Genomic DNA, 26,424 nt, shown 5'->3' on the forward strand with positions numbered 1-26,424 from the left:
CATTTTGTGTAATTTTGATGATAGTGTCATGATATGATGACGATTCTTTCCATTCATACATTACATGATAAAGTTTGAACTTGATGGCGAACGGGAAAAGGACTAAGGAGACAATGATCAGAATGAATAGAATATCAATCAATTTTCACTAGAATCTTCATTTCCATTAAATAGTATAAGATAATTAACAGCATATAGTTCTGACTAGATCAAAGTTATGGATAAGTTTAACCAAAATTACCTCTACAACGTCAATGATGAGGCTAATTTATCCGACAATAAAAGTTATAATATTATGGTAATAATATATTTTCACGTTATTATAATTATGATAATAGTTGTTTTCTTATTATTATTACCGTTTTTACACAATTAACATCACGATTATAACAGGATCGCGTCTATATTCGTGGAATTTTGCACATCGATCTGGTACAACATAAAAAAAAAATCGATGGCTCATTATGTATAAGAGTTCTTACAATCAGAAAAATTATGAATTGTCTGGTCGAATTTTCGATCATCGGAAGAAAACAAGTGAGAATTTGAAAATGGTAAAAATTTTTTTTCTTTTCTGCATTGGCGTTATTTGTTGGTTGTTACGAGCTTACATATATGTTCCATTAAATTAAAAGTTGATATACATTACATAAATTGCGATGTTGAGCTCATGGGGAAAAAATGATTCGACAAATGTGTATTAGATATCTTCTAAATTTCCATGCATTTATGCAATTCGAGATACACTTTACCGAAATTCACTTTCAAATCAAGAACAAAAAGTACATTTCACCCAAATTCGCCTGGCTTTATGCAATTCAAGATACAGCTCGACCAAATCCGCCTGCATTTATGCAATTTAGGATACAGCTCAGCCAAATCCGCCTGCATTTATGCAATTCAGGATACGTTCACCGTAAATCGCCTGAATTTCTGCAATTTAGGATACGTTCACCGTAAATCGCCTGAATTTCTGCAATTTAGGATACAGCTCAATCAAATTCGCCTGCATTTATGCAATTCCAGATACTGTTCATTTAAAAATGTCTGTTACGTACTAAATCGTTTCGAAATCACGCGTTTCATTTCCTTACTGATCATGAATCAAAGTTTTGAATCCTTTGGAAGCTGCTGTTACAGACCAGGGGTAATACTTTTCAAATTATTTTTTCATTTCAGGGTGTGCAGGAGACTTTTCGCACCGTCACGATGAAAATTAATGTCGTTGACGCCCTTTCGACACGAGGGAACATTTTTCAATACTTCTTACGGACGTTTTATGGATCATCTACGTCCTGCGATTTCTCAAACCGCACGGATGTACACACATCGATGTTCCACTTTTACTTTTCTTTTATCGATGAGAGAGCGCGTGAACGTCAAAGTAATTGATGACAGTAGGTACCTACTGTGCGGCACCTTCACTATTCCCATCGCGCACAAACCGCACACCCATATATCAGGTCACACTATTAATTTCACCCCAAACCAGATTGACCTGTCCTGCACTTTGTCCGCGTCACGCATCGTCGACTTTATGTTCTCGAAGCTTCGTTCCTCGTAAAACCAGGTGGTGGTTTTACAACGCGTTGAACCATTGGTCCGGCTCTTCCTCTGCACAACTTCTGGCAAGTCAAACGCCAGAATGCCAGTCTAAAGTCGGCCGAGTAGAAGGCGTAGATGAATGGATTTATCGCTGAGTTGATCCAACCTTTAATCAAAGAAATTACTAAAATAAATATTCTCTAGCAGTATATCCACTTATACTTGGTGAAAAAAATATTCTCAGAAATTTTTAATAATTTTTTTTTTTTTTTTTTTTTAGAAATTTCTGGAATGATTCTGGCTAATAATGTCCGAGGAATTTAAAAACATTTTACATTTACCGGAAGTAAGTCAATACATTGCATTTCGGAATTTCGCTTTTTATTGGAAATCTGAAAGGCTCCAAGTTTTTGAGTTTTTGTAGACTGCTTCTAACTAATTAGTATGACAGAGTAATTCGAGGTAAAAAAATCGAACAAATTTCGGGAACTCATATCGTTTCCAACCTTGTTTCTCTGTTGAAAATTAACAAAATTAATAAAATTCCTTGGAGATTTTTCATAGCAGCCTCAAGAAACTGTAGAAAATTGACATTACAGTAAATTTTTAGATATATAATATCTGAAAGTTTCTTATAATAATTTTTGCCAAGGATGAATAATTTTTTTGTTACTCGTACAACTGCATCGAAAATAAATAAATGGTAAAGCTGTGCGATTAATCGATTAATCGTTGTTCGAATGAATCGACAGTTTTTATTCATGCAACGATTGATTTGCAGAATAATTACGAGGCAACATCAATTGATCGAAAAAACGATTAATCCAAGCAGCCAATTAATCGATTAATCGCACAGCATTAATTAATAGGTTTAATAAGCCTGGTTGCGAAATTTTCTTTACTTTTCAATCGCGTACCTATTAAATAAGAGGTCCAGAACTTTTTCAAGTATCTTTATCCGAAACGGAACACCGTGAGAAGCAACGATTGATCCTAATAGGTACATGGCACTAGAGGGCTAAAGCTTTATTGATGTTCTTCGACAAGTTAATCTCTTGGTTGAAGCCCACAGGGATTGACGATGAGTATAAAAAATGGTGACGTGCGAACGAACCAAAAAGTAGTAAATCCGGACGTGTATTAGGCATTGCCCAGGATTCCGGATAGATATAGATCGGTAGTTTGGATCTGGTTAAAAAAGCAATCGGCGAAAAAGAAAATGGTTAACGAGAGTTGGAAAAGATCAATTATAACAGTAGTAATTACTGGTTTTGATAAAAAAAAAACTACGAATCAGAATAAAACGTTTTGCGAAAAGTGATCTGAAAACGTTGTTTTACCTTACACACGAGTGTAGTTTATTCAACAATCTCCTTAATTAAATCGTTTCCTGATCATGCGTCTGGAGTTCGTATAGCTTATAACTTAGCGTAACGATGCAATAATAGGAAATCTGTTTGTTTGAAAACTTTAGGATAATCTAATTGAATTCGGTAGGGCGTAATAATGCGAAACACATTGATCAAGTTCTACAAGCTATAATCCCGATGAACCAAATCCATTATGAAAATTGTTACCAGCAATTATAAGCTTCAGTTATATCATACGAGAAGTGTAGAATGTAATGAAAAATAAAATGTTGCGAATAGAATGATTGTTTGTAAAAATCGTACACGTACCTAACCATGTAAGCGCCGGCATAAGGGTGCTGGGTGGATTAGTGGGCATGAATGGGGTAGCAAGGTAGAGAATGAAAAATGGAAGCCAGCAGGCGACAAAACCACCCACAACAACCGCCAATGTCCCGGCAGTTTTCGTCTCTCTTGCCACCCTGTTGATGCAGCTCTGCTGATGGGTCCTGAAGGTCATCCTTTTCCCGGAGTGCTGCTCAGCCTCTCCTTCGTCGGCTATCTGATCAAAAGGGATGCCACCACTCTCGAGGGGCGTAGAGCAGTCCGATCTCTTCGATTTCACACTCCGCGAACGCTCTTTCTGCAAGATTACACATTAATTCATCTTAACGTTCACGAGGTGAATGTGATGAAAAGTGAAGCTAACTCGATCCGGCGTAATCCATGCATCCTCGTTTTACTCAGTCCAACGACTTCAGAGAACGTTGTTCAATAACGACCGGAATGTATCGAGGAACAGGATCAATACTTGTTCATTCATTTTATAGCCAGACAGTCGAGCATTGAGTATTCATCAAATTTAGGGATTCGTAAGATACGATAATGTTGATTTCTCTGATTATTATTATCAGCGTACGGGACATCCGGAAATTGTCAACACAAGGTTGAATTAGATAGCGACTTTTGATTTTGAATCGTTTTAGAAGGGTGACAAATATGGTACTTGGATTCGTTCGGCTTAAGGTGCTTCTAAAGACGCGTTGTACACCTCGAAACGCAGGGATGCAAAACTCCTATACCGCTCCAGCGATAAGAGTGAAACTTGGGCAGTTGATGCCTTATTTTGGCAAAAAGTGGAGCATTTTTTTACTTTTCAAAATTTGGAAAAAAATTCTACAGATTGGTTACCACCTACAGAAATTGGCCAAATTTTCACAGTTGCACTGAATGGATGGAACTACCCGGTATGATGCCACTCGGCGGTGATGAAACACACATTTTGAACCCAGTCCCATGAGATTTGATGATGAAATGACGAAATGGCAGCTAATCTGGTTTTCGATTACGAAGGACACCGAAATCTCATTTTGGCGACATTTGTTACCGACATTACGCGCATGCCGGTAATGTATGCGTGTAATATCGGTAAAAAATTACCGACAAATGTCACCAAAATGAGATTTCGGTGTTCTTCATAATCGAAAACCAGATCAGCTGCCATTTCGTCATTTCACCATCAAATCTCATGGGACTGGGCTCAAAATGTTTGTTTCATCACCGCCGAGTGGCATCATACCGGATAGTTCGATCCATTCAGTGTAACTGTGAAAATCTGGCCAATTTTTGTAGGTGGTAACCAATCTGTAAAATTTTTTTCCAAATTTTGGAAAAGTAAAAAGACGCTCCACTTTTTGCCAAAACAAGGCATTAATTGCCCAAGTTTCACTCCGATCGCTTGAGCGGTATAGGAGTTTTGCATCCCCGCGTTTTCGAGGTGTACAACGCGTCTTTATAAGCACCTTAACACTGCGACGACTCTTATCTAATAAAATTCCACTAATCAAGACACCTTTCTTTTTAAATCACACTGGTACCGTTTCGAATATATAATTTTTGCACATTTGACTGACGTTGATAAAAGTATCGAATTTAACGCTGCTTGTCTGAAACTGAATTTACAAATATTCATATACTGGTTTGATAAATGACAAATACTCAGTGTGCGACTACCTTGTCACAAAATTGCGAAATCATGAGATGATTTTCAAATTACCTACTAGAGCAAAAAATTTTGAAGAAAAAATTTTGCTAAGAATGCGAATGCAGTCGAGATCGAATTCTGAAACGAGTTTCATTCTTTCGTTTTGAATACATACCTGATTAGCAGTTCGTCGATTTAAGGGTTCCGAGCTGGTAGTTTCGAGGTGTCTGTGGCGTCTGGCAATGACGCAGGATATCCTGGCGTAAACGTAGAGCATGACTAGCATCGGAAGAAAGAAGGAACCCATTGCGGAGAATATAACGTAAGAGGTGTCCGTGTTGTAGGAGCATATTTTTTCATCCATACTGTGGGAGTTGGGGAAGCATCCAAGCATCGGAAGGCTTGCTATAGCGCCGGCAATTAACCAGACGACGATGATCATCGAGCCGGCGAGACGTTTGCTTCTTCGACGCCTGCTGTATACCAGCGGCTGTGTTACTGCCAGGTACCTTCAAGATTCAATATCCGTGATATAAATCATTCGATGAACGTTCAACTCCCAGCTGTTGAGATTGAAAATTGATACTTGTGATTAATTTCATTACGTTGAGTACCGATTTGTTACAGGTATGCGAGAAACACTTTATTTGAAAATACTATAACATATCCTACTGGAATTGCAAACAAAGGCTTAGCTATCGATGCGCCGTTGCCAAATCGCATTAGAATCATTAAAATCTAATAAATTTCTATGATTTTACCCCCCACGATGGCGCATTTTATTTAGAAAGCTGTTTTCTACACAGTTACTGAAACAAATTATCTTTTTTACGGTAGCTAAATTCAATATTGCCATTTTTTGATTATAATCTATATCGTTACAATTTTGTAATTTTCAATATTAACGGATCAAAAGTAGTTTTCCGAAGAAAACGAGGCGTCGTATAGCGAAATCGAAGGAATACTTTTAACATACCGAGCCTCAATTTGGAAAAAAAAAAAAAAAAAAAAAGACACCTCAACGCCTACAGATATGCAACCAGGGGTTACAAGTTCGTTACTTAAATGACGGATTGCAAGTTTGGTTGCCTATTTGCAGGCGCCGGGGTGATTTTTTCCCGTGTTTAGGCACAGTATTTAAAACGATTTGAAATGAAGTATCGATGTTTAAGCTTCTTTCTATTTATAATCCCAGTATTTTCAACTTTTGTATTTGTAAATAGATCGTCGTAGCTTTCGGGTATAACAATTTGATAAATTCTCAATCTACGACACTATCGTAATAAAATTAATGAGAAGTACCAATTCTGGCCAATCAACATCCTCAATGATTAATTACCGGTCGATCGATATGGCGCACAGGGAAAGAATGCTCGCGGTGCACAGAAGGACGTCCAGCGAGACCCATGAATAGCAGAGGATTTCTCCCAATTCCCAGTATCCTCCGTTGAGCTGCAAGCATTGCCAGAAACACATAACAGGATAATAATTTCAAGTCTGAGCGGTTTTCGGCCGTTCGTTCGATGCTGCGATCCTCTTCACGAGGGACATCGCGATTCCACTGTTCTCGCTAAATTTCACTCAGGATATAACCTTTGATCACGTGAATCCATTAAATGTATCGGCTTATTTCTTGGATATGTTACATGGGTAATTTAACATCTTCGAAATTCCCCTGCATTTATGCAATTCAGAATACATTTTACCGAAATTCACTTTCAAATCGAGAACAAAAAGTACATTTCACCCAAATCCGCCTGAATTTATGCAATTCAAAATACATTTCACTCAAATTCGCCTGCATTCATGCAAATCAGGTTACAACTCGGCCAAACCCGCCTGCATTTATGCAATTTATGTCACATTTTAGCGAAATCTGGTAAAATTTTGGTAACTTGGAGTACAATTTACGCATCAACGTTGCTTTTAAGTTTCATGCTCGGCCGACTCAGGATATAACTTTAATCAAGGTTTCCACCAAGTTTCTTATTTGCCAAACTTTAACATTATATTATCAGAGTAAAATCGTGAAAAACTAAAGTGTATAAAAAAAGACTTTCGCGATAAATTGGATTAAACATAATATTTTGGTGATTCAATTGCTCTGCACATCTCCATTAAAAAGATCAAGTATCGGTAGATGGTCTGTGGTATTTTTCTAGTTAAAACCAGAAACAAAAACAATTACAGCACTTGAAAGTTGCCGATGGAAGTTAGACAATAGACGATTAAAATTTAATTTTTGTTTGTCAGTTCCTAAAGTTTTTTTTTTTCTCTTTCAACCACTTAAATTAAAGCATCCCCTGGCTGGTCGATCTAGTATTAAACTACTCTAGCACTCAAGAAAGTTTGAAGGAGTGAGAAAAACAAAGAATATAATTGTAAGATAAAACAAGGTTCCAAAGAGGGCTACAAATTTCAATAACTTTCTCGGCGTTAACTTTAACCGATTTATTCGAATTCCTTTCAGGTATTTGTCCTTCTTTCTGCTAATATTCCTTGCCCCCAAAAAACGGTTGAAACTCGTTTACGACGAAAAGAACCGCAAGTATATATCACGGTGTATTTAAAGTTTCAAGTCAAGAGATGAGTTTAATACAGTTTTTATGCGCAAGACGGTGTTCAGAAAAGCCCGACTCCGCCAATCAAGTTACGCCTGAAGCTGAATCAAGACTATCTTGAATCGAGAAACGGACTGTGAATACCATCCTAAATGGTAATGGTAATTTTATTACACCCTGGAGAAAATTCCACGTAAATGTTTTGCACCTCGATGAAATTCCGGACGGAAATAATGAACGCTTTGAAATATTTTTTTTTCTGTCCTTTCAGCAAGGATAATATATTCGAAATCAAACTGTATTCATTTTAACAAATGAATCATGAATTCAATCAGACTGCATTATGATTTGAACCGTTTTCCATCATCGACAAGCTGGCGGGCCATCAAATTATGGATCCAATCAAAACCAATTCGGCGTATAATCGCTGTACGTGATGTGTGTAACACATGCAGTTGTGTATCCAATTACAATATCTACGTTTCCCAAAATTTCTCCCTCCGAACAGCGATAAGCTCGGAACATAATTCCAGGCTAGATTGGAAAGTCAATAGATTTAATGGTTCAAAGTGATCGGATAAAAAATTTCTAAGTGTTGACAAAGTGTGAAACCTAATTTTTAAACAAACGAATTCGCGATTTGGGCATCGAATTTTCGCTTCAAAGAAAAGTGGTGGAATACAAAATTCGCAAATCGTATTCGAAAGCTTTCCTTTGTAAGCCCTTCGCTCATTTTGAGTACGTTAATGAGGCGTGCGTGAGTTCTGTAGCCAAAAATTTTTCGTATACGTTTTAACCGCGCACATATACACAAAACTTTGTATTCCACGCGAATACAACGCTTATATACCCGCCCAGAGAGGTCAGCATAATTGATGGGGTGGTTTAAAAAAAAGTGAACTGGGAACGGCGATCCGTGTAGCCCTCTTAAGGGGCCTGAGACCGTCGTAAAAACTGGTGCGAATTTTTATTTTTATTTTTAATTCTACGGAGCTCAAGAGAATTGAAAGCGGAACGCTTACAAATCCTTGATAATAAATATTGTGAAAGATTTTCCTCACCTTTGAATATTGTATAAAAATTAATCAATTGCAAGTGAGAAAAAAAAATAAAGATTCATTTCAGTTTTTTGTTTTCGTTTTGTTTTTTCTTTTATATAAATAGAAAGAATAAGAGAATTTTTTTTTTGTTGGTAATATTTTAATGAGAGATAATGTAATTAATTTGATAAATTATTCAAATTGATGTGAAATTTCAATTAAGAAGACACGCCTTCGTAATTCCGCAATCCGTCGTGAAGAAAAGGAGCGAAGAAAGTTGGTTGAAAATGGTCGTCATTTAGTTAAAAGTGTATATAAATTATTTCTATACAGGGGTTGAAATTACCAAAATTCCGGTATCTCTAAACTTTTAAGCGATACAACCGCTCAGCAGAAACTCAATTCCACCATCCCAGTAGCGTAGGGATTACAAGTTTTAATTATGACACAAAGTCTTCAAGGTAATCCATTAATTATTTCTAATAAATTAACGATAATTTAATAATCCAAGAACGAGTCGATCAACGAAAAAAATTAAAAGACCAAAAGCTTTTTTCAAAACGTATTACATGTCTTATCATACCTGCAGCAATACAGCCGGCGGCATCACTGCTAATCCAACTAAGAGGTCTGCAGCTGCCAAGCTGGATACGAAACAATTTGTAACCGACCTAAGACGTCTCGTCGTAATCACGGCAGCAATAACCAGAGTGTTTCCCACCTTGTAAATAGAAGAAAAAAATAAAATGAAATCCATATGCAAAGTTTTTACAGTTAGAAAAAAAAAAGATCCCAGCAGGTCGACTAAAATTTTTGGCTTGATTTAAGCATTTTTTTTTTTAATTGTATTTCTAGGTGAAAAAAAAAGTACAAATTACAAATTAATGTTGATACGGCAATTCAAATGTGAAAATTACAATAATTTGTGTCATATTCACTAATAGAAATTTAATAATTAACTCAAACGTAAAGTGGAACTGCTGGAACATCATGTTTAGTTAAATTTTTCTAACAGTGTATATATTCATAATTTTGTTACTTATACTATGTAAAATAGAATCAGTACTATAATCAGTCTGCAATATATTTGGTTTCAATTTTAAAGAAGCAAAAAAAAATTTCCATAGCTTTTATAAAAATTTTATATTATTGCTCGAAATCGTTTGATTAGATTGTACTAGAGTCTCTTTAAATTAAAAATTAATGGATCAAGTACGTAAGAGATTGTTTACGATTAACGAATGTTTGTTATTTATGTTTATTATACAGTTTGTCTGCTTGGAAAAATTGAAATATATATTGAAATTAATTCTTAAAGTTTGATTTCCACATTCAAGAGTTTTCTCTCTCTTATTATGATTCGTAAAAAATAACTGACTTCATATAAATACAATTCTTGCTTAGTGTCGCGTTGTTTTTTATTGTTTATAAATAAACCGGACGACTCGTATGAGAATACGAGAAAAAAAAGTATTTTCCTAGATTTTACATATAATTCTTTCTCAGACTCTGTCTTTCATTTCTAAAATAATTTTCCGTTTTTCCCAAATATATTGAGGCCCAAATTTCAAATCAAGCCCTCGGAAGGTGTTTAAATTTTTTTTTTGTCATTTTCGAATAATATTCTGATAGATTTTAAATCCTTACGTCAAACGCTGAGAAGTAAAGTTTTGCAAACTTTGATGAGTTCTAATTCCACTGTAATTATCTTCAGACAATTATCGTACACAATTTGAGATTCCTGTCAACAGATATTTTCGACAAAGTTTTCTACCATCGGCGCAGAGTCTGACGATATAAAAAAACTTTATCGATGTCTCAGAGCTTATTTCAAAATGTACCTCTTACAAAACCGATCCAGCATAGTTTCTCAAATATTTTTATCCAAGCTGTTGGTCTCGTTAATTGCTTCTGACAAAACAAAAACAAAAACAAAAACAAAAACAAAAACAAAAACAAAAACAAAAACAAAAACAAAAACAAAAACAGTATTTGACAGTATTTTCGAGGAAAAATTTCATCACAAAGCTTACAATGGTGACAAAAATGAGCACGGAGAATACAGCAGCCTGCAGCAAATCCGTCCAAAGAGGCGTGTATGAAATGGCGGGATTTTTGGCGCTGGTTGGGATGAAATTATTCGTACTGTACGTTGCAGTTGTCCAGATGGAATCGGATGTGGCCTCCGTCGCTGTCGGGCTTGCCATTTTAAATCTGCACGGTAGGTCGAGTCACGTCCTGGTGCCCGCAATTTTCTCGGGCGGCGCGGCGTTGAATTTCCTGCGATTGCAGGAAGTCGTTCAGGGTTCTTTCATTTTCTGGAATGACAAAAAGGGCGCTTGTCATTACTCGAAAATGCTGGTGGAAAAAATTCACCTCCAAAATATCTCCGTGACAAAAAGATCAATCCAACCCAGTCAACATTTTTTAGTTCATCCTAGAAATAGTTTCCAAACTTTATAAGGTTGTTCTGTTTTTTTCTCCGTTTTTTTCGAAACTCTAGAGAATTCTGTTTCCGTTTTTTTTTTTTTTTTTTATTTCTTTGGTCTCCGAATATATTCAAAGATCGAAACTGATGATGAAATTATTACGAAATTTTTCAAGTCAATTTTCGTTAAAATTTGACGAATGAATAAAAAAATTTAATTACATTTTGAGAATATTTTTAATCTATTGGAACAATCGCGGTAACAGAAATTTAGAGAAAGAAGGTTTTTTATACCGATAACGGTCAGCTGTCAAACCTGTTATTTTCGCTCGGTAGATTCTTCCATTTGTTTCTGTATCCGAAATTCAGAAACAGAAGATTTCTTCCGAAGTCTTTGACGCATCGGAATGTAAAAAATAATTAACTGTACTTGTATAATATGAACACAAAAAACAACAACAACACCCAGACAATGTAATATCAAAGATGAAACAATTTTTCCGCATGAATTATTTCGTCGAGATGAATTGCGCGCCAGTATCTGGTGAGTCGTGGAATCGACGTTGAGTTTGTACGGAACTGAGGAAAAATCCGTCACGTAACCTTAATCGAACGAGAAAAAAAAAATCTCTTCAATGTAAAAAGATATTAATTGATCCGTCAGTGATGACGCAATATCGATAATGGCAATAAAAAAACTGTTGTAAAAATGAAAAACGAAGATTTTGGAATAGAATATTGAATTTGAAGGTGCGTGCTTAAAAACAAAACGAGAAGAAAATATATATATAAACTAAAAAATAAAAAGTAAAGTGGAACTTTTTTTAAGCATGTTCAGTTTTAAATGTGGGCTGATTTTGAGCTGTATTGTACATATCGATTTCTTTTCAAATTATATGGAGTTTTTTTTTCTTTCTTGGCTTCTTTTCTTCTACGCTGATCACTAATATAAGAAGAAAGACGCGGACAAAAAGAAAAAGGCAAAAAAGAGGATCACGAATAACTGAAAAATTAGCATTGGAAAAATTTGTGCAACTTACATTTGAACATTTTTTTATGTTTAGTAAACTGATAAAGGTGAATTCACAATAATCTCACACATCACACCACAGAGTCAAACGGAAAAAAGCAATTAACACCTTCCAAATATTTTTTATAGCGCCAATTAGAATATGTACATACATCGAACACTGCAGTACATATTGAACGAGAATATTTTATTGTTAGTTAAGAGGAAAAACTCTGTTCAGAGGATAAAATTTTTTTTTTATTCCGTTTTAATCGACACTGACGATCTGCACTTGGAGTCGAACGGTTCGAGATATCAAAACGAACATGATCCACGTTACTACGGAGGCGAAAAGAATAAAATGGAATTAAAAGGGGACAATTCAAGTTTCACTTTATGGTTATTAGTTGCAAAATTATAAGATAGCGGTTTTCAGAGGCAGAGTAATAATTGCAAGTCGGAAACTTCGCCGGAAATGTGTGCGCTGCGGTAAAACTTGACCGCAATCAAGAAACATCCTTAAATTGAACGTCAAGTCAGTAGTCATACGATACTGGCAGCCTGTTAATACCTTTACATCCTTCTTGGGGCAAGATTATGAGACGTAGGAATATGCACTCGTGACCTATTTTGCAGACCTTATCGAGACCTTGAAAACTTTTTAGCATAACTTTTCTGTATCTATAAGAGTTTAGTCGGCAATCGCCTAAGTGTGTCATTCCCTTTCGACTTGGCTTACAATAGCTATTTATGTGGCATAACCGTAAACCGCATGTTTTTTTGGCAAGGATAAAGATTTCAGGACGAGCTGACGGCGAGCCGGAAGCGAGCTGGAAGCGAGTACTGAAATTATCCGAGGCAAAAAACGGTTTACGGGCATGCCACATACAATATTTTTTATGGTATGGGCATTGAAAAGCAAAACGAAGAGTGAGGTTATGTCGCGATCTGTTCGACGAAGCTACTTTATTCGGCAGTTTGGGATGCGCACTTCGAACTGCGCATCAAAACTGCGGAATAAAGACTTTATTCCGCAACTTTGTTCGCTGCCGTATAAAGTATCACTTTACGGACCGAAAACTGCCACAAAAAGTAGACTTTTCAATGCCCATACCGTAAAAATATCGTTATACTATCTTCGAAACTATTGATCTCGTTGTAAAGAAATGAAGACTAAAACCTGGCTAGACGGTGTAGCTATTCACAGAAAAAAGAAGGATCAAAATCGTTTAGGTAGTTTTGGAGTTGTAAGCGAACGTACGGATATACAGGTAGAGAAACGTTGAGTTTCGTATATGAGGCATTCCGCGACAAATCGACCAGACTCTGATCCTCAGTCTCTTGGATTTGTTTACAATTTTTTTATATTATTGTTCCAATACTAAATAGCACTTAAATTTTTCTTAATACATTTTTGAATAAATTCTTTTAAGTTATGATTTTTGTATTTTCAAAATCTGAAAAAACAATCTCAAAAAATTTGTGTCAGATGTGGATGTTTTTAATCCCAGACCCAGAGTTGGTCGGCTTTTGCTTCTATTCTTATTTGAGCCGTGAAATTTTTTATTCAAATTAGTAGCTTGAAGTCAGTCTTTCGTGGATTGCTGCGTAAAATTTTATAAACATTATCCAGGAGCTCTAAAAATATTTTCAGAATTCCGAACTACGCGAATTTTGGTTTTCAAAAATCGTCGGTAAAACGGACTCACAAAAAAAAAGTCAATTAATAAAAAATCAGAGTACTTTTGAGAGCTGGAACAAGTATACAAAAACCGTTAACCAAATCCAAGAATTCGAGGGTCAGGCCTTGGTCGATTCAACTTGGAATGCCCTATAGGCAGAGATGCAGTTCTTCGACCTATCATGGGAATTGCTCTGACTCTTGATACTCGTTCGATACCGAAGGCAGGAAAAAATATTGTCCACCATCACGGCTGTTCGCTTCCGGCAGAAATTTAATCTTCACTGAAGTTAAGCTCTTCAGTCTGATTGTCACTGTATCTGACTGTCAAATTGGTGTAGGGCAAAGACCGAGTTGCTCATTACACTCAGGATTTGAACTCTAATTAAAGCGCGCGAAGAGGAAAATTCTACAAATTCTGAGCAGGAATATAATAGGTAGGATTCGATTCAGGAAAAATTATGTTTTTTCTGTCCAGCAACTTGTATCAGTGACACTGCAAAGTACACGCACATAGAAATATACCAGGAAAATTTTTGTCCCAATTCGACTTGGATACGTTGCTTTGTATTGTCACCTTGCTCTGCACACTCCCAGGAGAATTTTACACCCGTCACGCGGCTTATGACGATATGACACGATAATCCAGAGGGAACATCAACACGAAAGTACAACACCGACAGCGTCGCCGTATATTTTATATCTACAGAATATATATACATATACATATCTAATGTATATCTGGTGTACAAAGAGGTATCTCGATCAGATTCACGGAATATCGTGACAAATGTCACAGTCCAAGAAGTTCAAAGCTCATCTCTCCGTCAGCGAAATGGAGGAGAGAAAATATATGCTGTAATAACCGATGTAACCAGTTTGATCATCGACGTTTTTACCCCGCGAAGAATCTTCAGTCGCAGAAGTTTTTTAAGCCTACAATATCGCCGGAAGGAATTTCTGTGACTGGGGTCAATAAACAGTTCTCAACTGTTTCCAATTCTATTTTACCACTGGGGTAAAAATTTTTTTCGGACTACAAAATTAAAACTAGATTTGTAACTAAGTAGGTAGAAAATGCCGGTTCTCAAATGATCCGACGATCGATAAAGTCAATTAGAGTCATGATATCCCCCAGCGTCGAAAATTCTAAAAAAAGGTTTGTGTCTTGACTAAATGTCGGTAAGAGGTCGGTTTAGGAATCTGTATTCAGAACTGACCTTGTATGTATGTTACATACCTATTTAACTGTAACAGCGAAAAAAGATCGAATTTGTTATAATTCTTTTTGATTGCGGTTAGCGGAGCAATAAATAAATGTCAAGCCTTTCTTCAGCTGAAATACATAATGTGTAGTCGACTAAAAAAAAAAATTCAATAACATTGGTAGCAGTTGTGCCGCATCTAAAATCACTACAAGCTCTCTTACGTGACTTCACATCGTCATTTCTGCTACAGGAAGCCCTTACCGACCGAGCTAATAACGCTCGATTTCGGAACAGGATGTGCCCAATATGTTCGAGTGATATTCGCGGGTTCCGAGAGGCAGTTAACTGGCTCGAAGTTCGTTGACAACATTCGGTTTCGTAGCCTGAGTCCTGCAGGACCGGGATACGCGACTAGGAATGGCAAATTCACCGATGGGTCAATACTGGATGACTGTCGTACAGTTTCCGCGCCTGAGGCAACGCCGGGCGAAATTGAGTCTTCATTTTCGCTGACTGCGTCGACTCATCTCTCTTGCAGCGATTTGGCAATACGGGAAAAGTCGCTTCGACACATTTTTGAGTGGATGTTGGCTGTCTTTTCTCCCTTTTCCGTCTTTTTCTTCTTCTTCTTCTTTTTTTTCTATTCTTTTTCAGCACGGCGTGGAAATCGAGGAGGATCGGATAGGCGATACTTCTATTGTACTTTTTTACATCTGCAATACACTCACTTTACCTCTTTTTATTCTTGTTTATTATACGTGACTTTTCCAACTCATAAGCCTTTGTAGATACACCCTCGCGAGTGAGATCTGCAGGCAGTTTTTTTTTCTTTTTTTTTTTTTCTTTTTTTCATTCCGACGAGTCTGTTTCGCGATAAAAAATTCATTGTCATTCATCGGTGAACTAGAATCGATTTTCAACATCTGATCGGTATTATTTCAGCTGAATTTAACACAGCGTATCTAGTAGACTGAATGAAAGATTGACGAAAATGTAGCTCGTTTTTATCATCTTCCAAACTTACAAGGCGATTGGTTATGGCCAAAACTCTATACTTGGAATCACTTTTCTCACGAGACATATTCGTAGATTGTGAATTTAAAGAGAAAAAAAAACTAAAATAGAATTAGTAGATTTTTACCAATTCTGAAGCGATTTGAAACGAAGGATCAGTATTTAAATTTTTTATAATCTCAATCTTTTCTATTCTCTTCTCTCAGGAGAGATCTTTCTAGTTTCCATATATAAATACTCAACGTTTGACTATCTGGTAAAAAAAACTGACAGATAACTATTGATTTTCGGTCAAACGACTTGCCGAATGAAATCATGACACAAAAAACAGTTTCAAAATCGATTCCATTGAAGCTTTGAAACCAGATTGAAAATCTTTTGCGTAAGTTTAGTGACGTTGATACAGCTCAAAAACAAAAATTTTAAGAGGTCGCTCCAAATTTTTTAAAATGTCAAATATCGTCAAAAAAATAAATTAAAAAAATTTTATTTTCAGTATTTTGTTTGATTTTTAATTCGTGTCGTGGTGTATCGTTATCGATTCTTTCTTACTAAATAAAAGAAAAGAAATTTATGAAATTTTAATATGAATATTAAAAGTTCGCTCGAAAAGATCTAAAGAAATGCACCAAAAAATTGAAAAAAATTATGAGCGACCTTTCAAAATTCAAATTTTGAACTGAAAATTTCGGGAACTAATTTTTTTTTTTGTCTATAAAATTATACTGTAACGAGAAAAAAAATTAAAAAAAAAAATATCGATTTTCGACGATTTCTGACGTTTTAAAAAATGTGGGGCGACCTCTTAGAATTTTTTTTTTTTGAACTGTCCTTTGGAGTGGGCTCTTAAAACATCAAAAACCAACATTTTGTCACACGAGATTCAAAAAAAAAAAAAAAATAGTCGGTTTTTTGCGCCACCCTAATGTATATATACCGTCGACATTGGTGTCGATAATAATACTCATGTGTGTAGATATAGAGCATATTCATTTGAATGGAGCTTTATTCAACATATTCATCCCCGCAACTGAGGGGCTGCATTCAACTGATTACAGCTACATCACGTGCATACGAAGTATGCTCTGCATATATGTAACGATTATTCGCGTCCCACTTCAAGAGTTCATGGATTGTCCAAGACCCATTGCACAGGTCAACAGGGGAAAGTTTTCTTCTCAAGTGTATATATTTAAAAAAATAAATTTTGTTTTTTAAACATAAAAAGATGAAAATAAAAATACATTTTTTTTTTTTTTTTAATATAAACTCGAAAAACAAAATTTTTCTTTTTTTCTATTGACCTGTGATCAATTATTATTTTCAATATAAATTGATTTAAATACGAAACTCAAGATTATTGTTTAATGCTTACTTACGATAAATGTTTGAGAAAATAGGTAGTTTTTTTTTTTTTTTTTTATCTAAAATATTGTTCTGGTTTCTACAAAAGTAAGCTTTATACAACAAAAATATTTTTACTTTTATTAGCTGACGTGAAAAAAAAGGAAAATTCGACATCTAGAAACTAAACTCAAAATTCACGTTGACCGGTGTTTTCGAATGGAATCTCTTTTCAAAATAATGAAAAAACCTTAAGCAACAAGAAAATTAGTTTTACCAAAAAAACATTCGTTTGTTAATAACGTTGAAAATATTACGGTATCGTTTGACAAAGTGAACTTTAATCTAATAAAACTTAACTAACGTCTAACGTTTTTTCGAACTATAAAAAAAAAAAAATTAGCAAACAATCATTCAATTTCATTCCGCAATTTTCGTAGTAATCTAAGCCTCTTTGTCTCAAAATTTATGAATAAAGAATAACAGTTTTTTTTTTTTTTTTTTTTTTTTTTTCTCAAAAATATTAAATTTCCAGCTTTTAATCAAATTTTATCCTTCATTAATTTTTTTACTTGAAATCTTTATTTCAAACCGCTCGTCCAATAATTAATTCATCACTCTTATTGAGCCGTAGGAAGTCAATGACTTTTTAATTTCACACCGATACATCAGGTACTAATAATAATAAACACGCTCTCGGAGCTGCTCACGAACTGTAATTAGCCGTCTCGTGTATCCATTGCACTCATGAAATTGCAATTTCATAGCAGGTAGAATGAAAAGTAAGAACAAAAAAAAAAAAAAAAACAACGTTTCGGGCTGCTACATTTTTCGCTCGCGAATTATCGGGGATGCTGAAATTCTCTTGCCTTCGCTATTCACGGATTATAATTATTATGCCAGTGAAGCATCTCGTTGAAATATATATCTATATATGTATAATGGTTGGATTATAGAATGTATATGTATATGTATATGTATATGTATATATAACGTGTATATATGCCATTCGTACAAATATTATGCGGGTTTCAGGCATTTCATTAAATTAATTTCTTGCGTACCTCGCGCTTGTATGTAAAAGTGTGTGTATGTATATAAAAATATATATATATATATATATATATATATATATATATATACATTTACAAATTGCACACAGCTTTACATATACAACACGCATCATGCTAAAAAGATATGCTAATTTTAACGGATTTCGTTGTAGGTACTCACATTGTTGAGAAATTTATGGTAATTCAAAAACACACACGTTTACGAATAAAGTTAGGTGAAATGAAAAACGAAATTTTACAATAATTATAAAACAACGATGTATTTCTTAACCTATTTTGATATTTTCGTAGTGAATTTATTTAATGCCTGTGTATTGAATAGATAAATTGCGAAGTTGCGTGCAGATGGGGAAAATTATACGTTTTCATTATTTTTCATTTTTCGTTTTTTTTTTTTTTTTTTTGGTCTCGCGATTTTGTTGAAATTGTTTTTTTTTTTTTGTTTCTGCAATTGTACAAAATCTGAAACAGTACCCTAAATTTGTTCAGATTTTTTATTTAACCAGTCAAGTATTTAAAAATATTGAGAGTGATTTTGAAAATGATCTTTTTTTAAGATTCTCAAAAAATTCTCGAAACTGTATTTTTTTTTTTCTAAACATTTCAAAACCGCACCTGTAATGGGCCGATTACTTTTCTGTTTTATTTTTTGGCACCTTTAATTTTTTTGATCAACTAAAAGATTGTTTAAACGATCTAAAAATTCACAAACAATTCTCAAAACTTAGATTCTTCACTTAGAACATTTCTAGACCGATTTCATTATGAAGGTGATAGCAAAAAATAAAAAGTTGAATGCACCAAAATGTTTGGAAAATGGAATACAGTTTCTGAGGATATTTCAATAAATTTTAAACAAGATCATTTTCGAAATCACTTTAAATATTTATGAGTTATTGAGAAAATATACGATTTCAGCAGTTCCTATTGCAAAAAGTTTTCGGGATTTATTTGAAAGGCATCTGCCCGACGAGGATTAGGTGTATATCACCATCGATTTCGAAAAATCTATGGTACAACCCATGCCAATCGGGGGACATTAATAATAAGGAATAGTCTGTGCCATAATTTACGTGCATCCGGACGTGATTCGCCTCTCTGATTCGATCGTTAATCACTTGCGTGTCAATCAGCAGCTCTTGGATTATTATATCCGGATCGGTGCTCAATTATTGTGAAACTTTCAGCTTAGGTGGATTACAGGCAAGGTTTCTTGAGTTATCCCTTAACTTCAAACAATCACGAACGTCTAACGCTCTCACTCCATGATTGCAGTTGAAACGTTTCGTGAATGTGATTCTCTCTTTTTTTTTTTTTTTTTTTCTTTTGCGAAAAGATTATGGTTGAAAAAATTGTCGAAACGACAAAGGGGCAAAATTTAATTTGATAAACCGATATCGAAATTCCTTGAATTTAATTTTATTCAAATAAACCCTCGTTTAAAATGAGAAAAAATTAAAAACCACAAATTTCATCTGAAGGTAGTTAATTTCTACACTTTAATTTTCCTGCTTCGATGTCAAAATTTAATTATGTTTTTCGTCGGTTTCGTGATAAAGAAAAAAAAAAAAAAAAAAAATTCTAGAACCAATTTTTCATTACAATAATTACGTTTTTCAATGAGGCATATTTTTTTTAACCCTGACATTCATTTTAGACTGATTAAAGATTTTTTGACGTACGGTTTTTTTTTTTTTTTTTTCATACAATTTACCATTATTCAATACATTTGTGTTAAAGGTATATTTTTGAGAACAAAATAAAGAAAGATAAAAAAAAAAAAAAAACAACTAACACTTGTCAATAATTTGTCTGCTAATGTTTTCGTTGAAAACGAAAACTTTTCAATATTTCTTCTACGTCTAGAATATTTTTCTTAATTTTTTTTTGAACAATATAGCTAGTTCAGAATTACATGTTTGTTTTTCAGACTTTGGATTCGAAGGATTCAAGTTCCAATGAAAAAGCTGTTAAAAAAAAAAAAAAAAAAAAATTTTGTTAAAACGATGCGATCGAATATAGTTTTCTACACGAACCTGGAAACGATTGTTGTTAAAATTTCGAGCAATGCTAGAGAAGAGAGCTTATAGAAACGACTGACGTAAATTTCGAGCTTTTCTATTACGAGGCTTTTTACTCGTGAGAGGCTTAGATTCGAATTTAATCCCTTCGTCCCCCGCGACGAGACGCGAAGCATTTCTTCACCCTGAGCGTATGAATCACGGTGCCACATGGTGTGGAGTGAAAAAAAATCAGGCACAGAGAGAAGAAAAACGACGTGAAAATAAAAAGAAAGAAAGAAAGAAATTGAAAGAGAGAAAAATCAAAAAGAAAATGATAACGAAGAAACGTTGATAGAAAAAGGGGGATGAAAAAATATTGCATTTCGTTCGTTGAATATACTACACACGTGTACACAAAGACGGTAATAAAAATTTTCACCGCAATGACATCCAGTTGGAGTAATCCTCGGGGGATGACACGCCTGTCTACCTCGTCGTCTGCTACCATTCCCTGTAGATGCATCAAGGGGACGAAGGTGATTGTAACGCCGCTCTTCATCGTCATGCGGTGAAAAGAGTGCTCAGGGCATCCTGTAATCCGGGGATTCTGGCTGCAATCCTCCTCTGGATATGCAGCGCGAATTATACGTGGCCACATTCTGACGTTGACGTTTTCATTTCCGTAAAAAATAAAAATAAAAAAATAAAGTGGAAAAAATTTGTTTTTCGCTCTTTCGACGGTTTTAGGGGCACCGGAAATTCTGTGAAAGTGATGCTGGTCACCGAGAATTCCAGGACCGTAAGTTAAGGATATAGGGGGGGGGGGGTTGATATCCTGAATTTGAAAAAAGTGGGAAATCATAATTTGACGAAACGTCAAAGTTCCGAAAGTGAAAAAAAATAAGAAAATTTAAGAATCTGAAATATCTAAATTCCGAATGATCCAAGATTTTTGGTTCTGTGAATTTCTGGTTTGGTGAAATTTCGTCACTTTGATTTTTCTTTGCTCTGCATCGTCGATATTTTTACGTTCGAAATCGTGATCATCTTGATTTTCGTTTTTTTTCTGTTTTTTTTTTTTTTTTTCATTTTTGACACCAACTCGTTGAGTAAAATACGCTGTGTGGGTATATTTTAACTTTCGAAATCTTGCTCCATCAAAACTTTATTTTTCAGAATTAAGCTGCATCGGAAATTTCTTTTTGGAATTTTGGTCTGTCGTAATTTGAATTTTTAGAATCTTGCAATTTCGGCTTTCCGACCATTTAGAACTTTTTTGTTGCGTAAAATTTTGATTTCTTCACTTTAAGTTTCATCACCAAGGAATTCCAAATTCGGAACTTCAATCCTGGTCCAAAGTTGTATGAAAAATTGATCGAACAATAAATAAATTATTTGAGTGGTAATTTAGAGATTTGAAAAGTCTCTGTGTCGAATCAAAAAAGTTTAAAACTGCAGAAATCAAATTGTTTTTAAATTTTCTTCACCGAAAAAATTCATGCAGTTCGTATAATTCGATAAATGATAAATACAGATCGTTTGATTTATAAATTTATTTATCACAAATCGTTTGAAAATGAGACAGATTTTTCCTTGAGCTCGTCAGATGATAATAAAAAAATCCGATACGCATAAAACCGTTATAATTTACGGACGATAAAGTCGTGATGAATCAGCAAGAAGGAAATTATTCGTATATTTAAAATCCAACTCACAGACGATTTGAGAAAAATTCAATTATCAAATCATCGTTGAGATCGTCAGTTAGTGAAAAAAAAAACAAAAAAAAAAAAAACCATACGTGCAATTGCAATAATTTACAGATATAAAACGAGTTTGAAATAAATAAATAAATAAATAAATGCGTTATTCTTAATCACAATTTAACCTAGACGATCTGTGGATAAATATTATTAACGAATAAGTCAGCTGTTGCTTGTTAGAATTAAACAAGGAATATGAATTTTTCGGTAAAAAGTATTAGCATAATAAAATTTGTACAATTTAGTTAAAATAATAAGGTTTTTGTCGTTGAATTTTAGTGTTTTAAAATTTTTCCCCACAATCAACTTTTTGGTTTAACACTTTTTCAATCTGACCGTACACCCGATACATCAAAGCACTGTAGGTATATATTTTTCGGTGAAAAAATATTTGACTAACGTGAATTTTCTAATTTTTTCATTCTAACGAGTGTGCTTAAAATTAAACGTCAGGCTTTAAAATTTTAGTGTGAAGTATCTTAAAAACAGTCTTCAGTTACACGTTTTGAACCCAATCGCTTCACCACATTTTGGTCTCAAAAATTTTCATCCTGACTGTACGTCGCATATAATCTCAAAGAAACGAGGACGGCTATATACCCGGAAATTTGTAAGTAACGACGCACTTTGGAACCACATTAAATAAGTTCGAAAAGTAGTTAAAAAATTTACCCTTCGAAAAAAAAAAAAAAAAAAAAGTAAAAATAAAAAAAAAAAAAAACACACCTAACACGGATATTTCTGCTGAATTTGATTTTACGCCTGTCGTTTATGGCTTGCCAATGAAATTTCATACCCGGATTTAATGCTTTAAACTACCCTCCTCGTTTCGGGCACATTTTAGACCGACTAATCGTCGCATTTAAATTTCCACCCCGCCGCTCGATTCTTCTTCAAACAAATCCTGCAGGGCTTCGTGACTAGCCTCAGGCGATAACTGGATTGCCAAACGGTGGCAGGAGTTAGCTGACCAATTTTTACCATCCCTTTGAAATATCAGTTTCAAATGTGACATACACGCGTTCAATTTTATCCAGACGATACATGTCGATGATATCGTAAAATTACAATGATTTCAGAATAACATCAGGACGAAGGACTTAATCACTTTTGTAATCTGATGTGGATACTTCATGTAATTTTTGTAATCTCTTGTAAGCCCTTGTTATTGTTCGTTACTTTGGAACTCGCTTTGTTTTCGTCATATTATCTTCGCAATTAATTAAATTCTTGTAATATTTGTAATCACTTGTAATCTCTTGACAATTCGTGTAATCCTCGTGTAATCGTTGCAATCTTTTGTTAATCTTTGTAGTATTTTCTGTCTCTGAAATCTTCGGAGTTCTTGTAATCTTCGTGTAATCCTTGCAGTATTTTTGGTGATCTTTGTAACCTTTGCTGTTTCTAAAATCTTTGTAATTCTCGTAATATCTTTACAATCCGTGTAATCCTCGTGTAATCGTTGCAATCTTTTTGTAATCTTTGTAGTATTTTTTGTCTCTGAAATCTTCAGAGTTCTTGTAATCTTTGTGTAATCTTTGCAGTATTTTATTAATCCTCGTAATTTTTGTAAACGCGTGTACTTCGTGTAATCGTAGTCGATGTACGCATCTTTTACATAATAATTAACCCCTTGTTGAAAACACGTTGAAAAATTGTTATTGGTGTTACGGTATGAAGAGTGTTTCACGAAATTCTTGATTTTTTTTTCAGCCTGAACGAGTTGTCGGAAATTCTTCACATCCAAGTGTCTTGTTCGTTTTTGATATAGTTAATTCAAAAACTGATCTTCAATGATATAAGTATTTTTATCAAAGAGTGATAAACGTAAGTTAAACGGTTCTCGGTCAGTTAAAATTATGATAATTTCGTTTTTGTAAAGCAATCACACAATGCGTTAGTATTTCCACAATTAATCATCGTTGACGTACACATTCCACAACATCGTTATCAATCTGATGTTGTATAATACGTATGTGGAAATGATAAATTATCCTGCGCCACAGTGAAGTGTGGTAAGAGCGTGGATCGCCATCTGTCAGGAAACCGATTGCCGAACAATTTCCAGGAAAGCTGTTGAAGCGGAAAAACAAGTGTATCCAAATTCGTTGAAAATAAAGAGGAAAAAGATATGAATTCAACGTTGTAATTGATCGAAGAATTTATAAGCTTTTTCTCCGCACATATCACGATGTAAACCGTAAAATTTCCCGAATTGAAGATTTTCAACTCATTCGTGAGGAAAATGTGAAAAGGAGCCTTTTTCTTGATATCGAGACGGATGGCAGGATTATCGCTTTATCTTCGGCATGAAACTTCACCAAAATACGCGTGTCGAGCAGCCGAAAAAATTTTAAGCGATACATTTTTTGCTGAACCGGGTTTTGTGTAATTTATACCTTTCACCCTGTTCGCCTGCAGATTTAACAACCTATGGATAAACGCCCACGTGCAAACTCCGAGCTTTTCATCAAGGATCTCAATACCTACATTCCCAAAACTTTAAGCCCCAGTCAAGATTCTGTTATTTGTCTGAGGAGAAAATGATGCCTTTTTTTGCCATTCAAGAAACGGTCCAATTACGCGATCTCTCAAAGTCGTTATAAAACAAAACCGTGCAGGATTCCACGGTTGAAATTCGCCAATAGTTTTTCAAATCATTCCTCAGATTGAAGGAATAATTATATTGCATATAAACTCAAACTTCACCCCAAATTTCGATTCGAAATTCGGACTACGGAATAAGATAATCGACGTGTCCTGAGCAGCTTATTTCAATTCGTCAACCCTTGTTTGAAGGGAATCGAGAATTCGAAGGGGCGTAAATTATCCGCAAAAAAAAAGAACCCCGGAAATTGGGGTTTGTACGAAATTTGGCGAAGGGTTCGACGTGTGTTTTTCGCAAGAGATGGAGAAGATTTGCGAACCGCCTCATGACCGTGGTGTGAATATACATGGTGTGCCTAGAACTCTCACGACACGCCCCTTTCTTCGAGGTCAAAGCCTTTAAGTGAGATGTGTACCAACTGTCTAAAAAAATCCCTATATTGCTAGGGAATTATTTTTCTGGCGATCGCTACTCTGCTCGGTAGTACAACCACGTATAGTTATGGTGTGAGTTTTTTAAATTCCCGTTGATTTTTCCCCACGCAGATTCAACGTCACAACAATTAATCACCACCGATCTAGGGTTTTTTTTTTGGCACCGTTGGTACACATCTTACTTAACCCTTTAAGGGGCAGCGGTACACATTTGTACCACATTTTTTCCTGCAGTTTTTTCATTATTGACGTTCTATTTTCCAATACCTTTATACTTCTAAATCGTTTCTAGTATCTTGAAGGTTCAAGCTAAAAGATACTTAAGGAAAAAAGTGGATATTTGTTTATTTATAATTAATTATACATAATTCAAACGCAAAAAACTCGTTTTATTTTCAGAATAAATTCAGCTGTTCTCAAGCGAAGTGTCGAAACGCTTTGAGATTTTTTTCATACATTCTTCAGGTCTATTACTAACTCATAAAATTTTTTCAGATTTTTCGGCAGCTTCAAATTTTCAAAAAAAAATTATCGCATTTTCTAAAAATCCAATTTCGAAGAAAAAAATTTATGTTTTACATCAGATATCAGTATCGTAATCAGCGACCCCAAAAAACCCTCTGTACCAAATTTTGTGCCGATTGAACGAAAAACCACGAACTTAACCTAAAATAGTCGCCATTTTGAATTTTCTAATTCTGACGTCAGAATCGTAATCAGCGACCCCAAAAACCCTTAGACCACCTTTGATTTTGAAAATTTGTTCCGTAGAAAAATGTACCTCTCAAAGGGTTAAGTCCAGTCCAGCGCGAGAGAGAAACTTTTTTGAAGAAAGAAGCTGCACTCCTAGGCACACCCTGTATACTCACAACACGCTCACAATTCTTACCCTTGCCAAGAACCCCAGACGTATTTCGAGTTGCTCAGAGCAAGCCGTTGTCAGAATCCGACTATCAAGGTATTAAAAGCGGGAAGACTTGGTAAAACTGTACAGACAACGAGGTAAAAGCATCTCGCCTTGCAAAAGTCGAGAAGAAACTTGTAGGCGAGGTAAAATTCCGTTTCCACAGTTTCAAAAGGTTTGCCATATATACGCGATTCCAGCACAGAAAAACTACTTTGATTAAATCACTTTTTCGTTCGTGAAATATGCGAAGTTCGATTTTAAAGATGAGTTAATCTGTGTCGAAAATGGGATGAAAAGAGGAAAAAGAAACGTTTCAAAAATATTCAAAAGTGATATATTTGAAACTTTCAAGCTATCGATAATCTGAGAAAAAGGCTTTACGATCAGAGCGATGGAAACTATCAAACTCTGGTATTTTTTCACCCGATTCTAACATTTTTGGATTCATTTTGCGCATTTATCAAAACCTCCTA

At 34.8% G+C, this 26,424-nt stretch overlaps 1 protein-coding gene across 1 annotated transcript in view; it reads right to left on the reverse strand.

Moving 5' to 3' along the window:
* Positions 1–1,076: 1,076 nt before the first annotated feature.
* LOC124413878 (tyramine receptor 1-like) overlaps positions 1,077–26,424 on the reverse strand; it is a 45,489-nt gene continuing 20,141 nt past the window's right edge. Inside the window, exons 2-7 of the mRNA XM_046894665.1 lie at positions 10,513–10,797; positions 9,063–9,200; positions 6,218–6,330; positions 5,054–5,387; positions 3,225–3,537; positions 1,077–1,711 (exon numbers count right to left, since the gene is read on the reverse strand). Coding sequence (XP_046750621.1) covers positions 1,536–1,711; positions 3,225–3,537; positions 5,054–5,387; positions 6,218–6,330; positions 9,063–9,200; positions 10,513–10,686 — 1,248 coding nt within the window. The 5' untranslated portion in view covers positions 10,687–10,797 and the 3' untranslated portion in view covers positions 1,077–1,535. The remainder of the gene's footprint in view (positions 1,712–3,224; positions 3,538–5,053; positions 5,388–6,217; positions 6,331–9,062; positions 9,201–10,512; positions 10,798–26,424) is intronic.

Source organism: Diprion similis, chromosome 13, assembly GCF_021155765.1.
Source record: "Diprion similis isolate iyDipSimi1 chromosome 13, iyDipSimi1.1, whole genome shotgun sequence".
Classification (NCBI taxonomy): domain Eukaryota; kingdom Metazoa; phylum Arthropoda; class Insecta; order Hymenoptera; family Diprionidae; genus Diprion; species Diprion similis.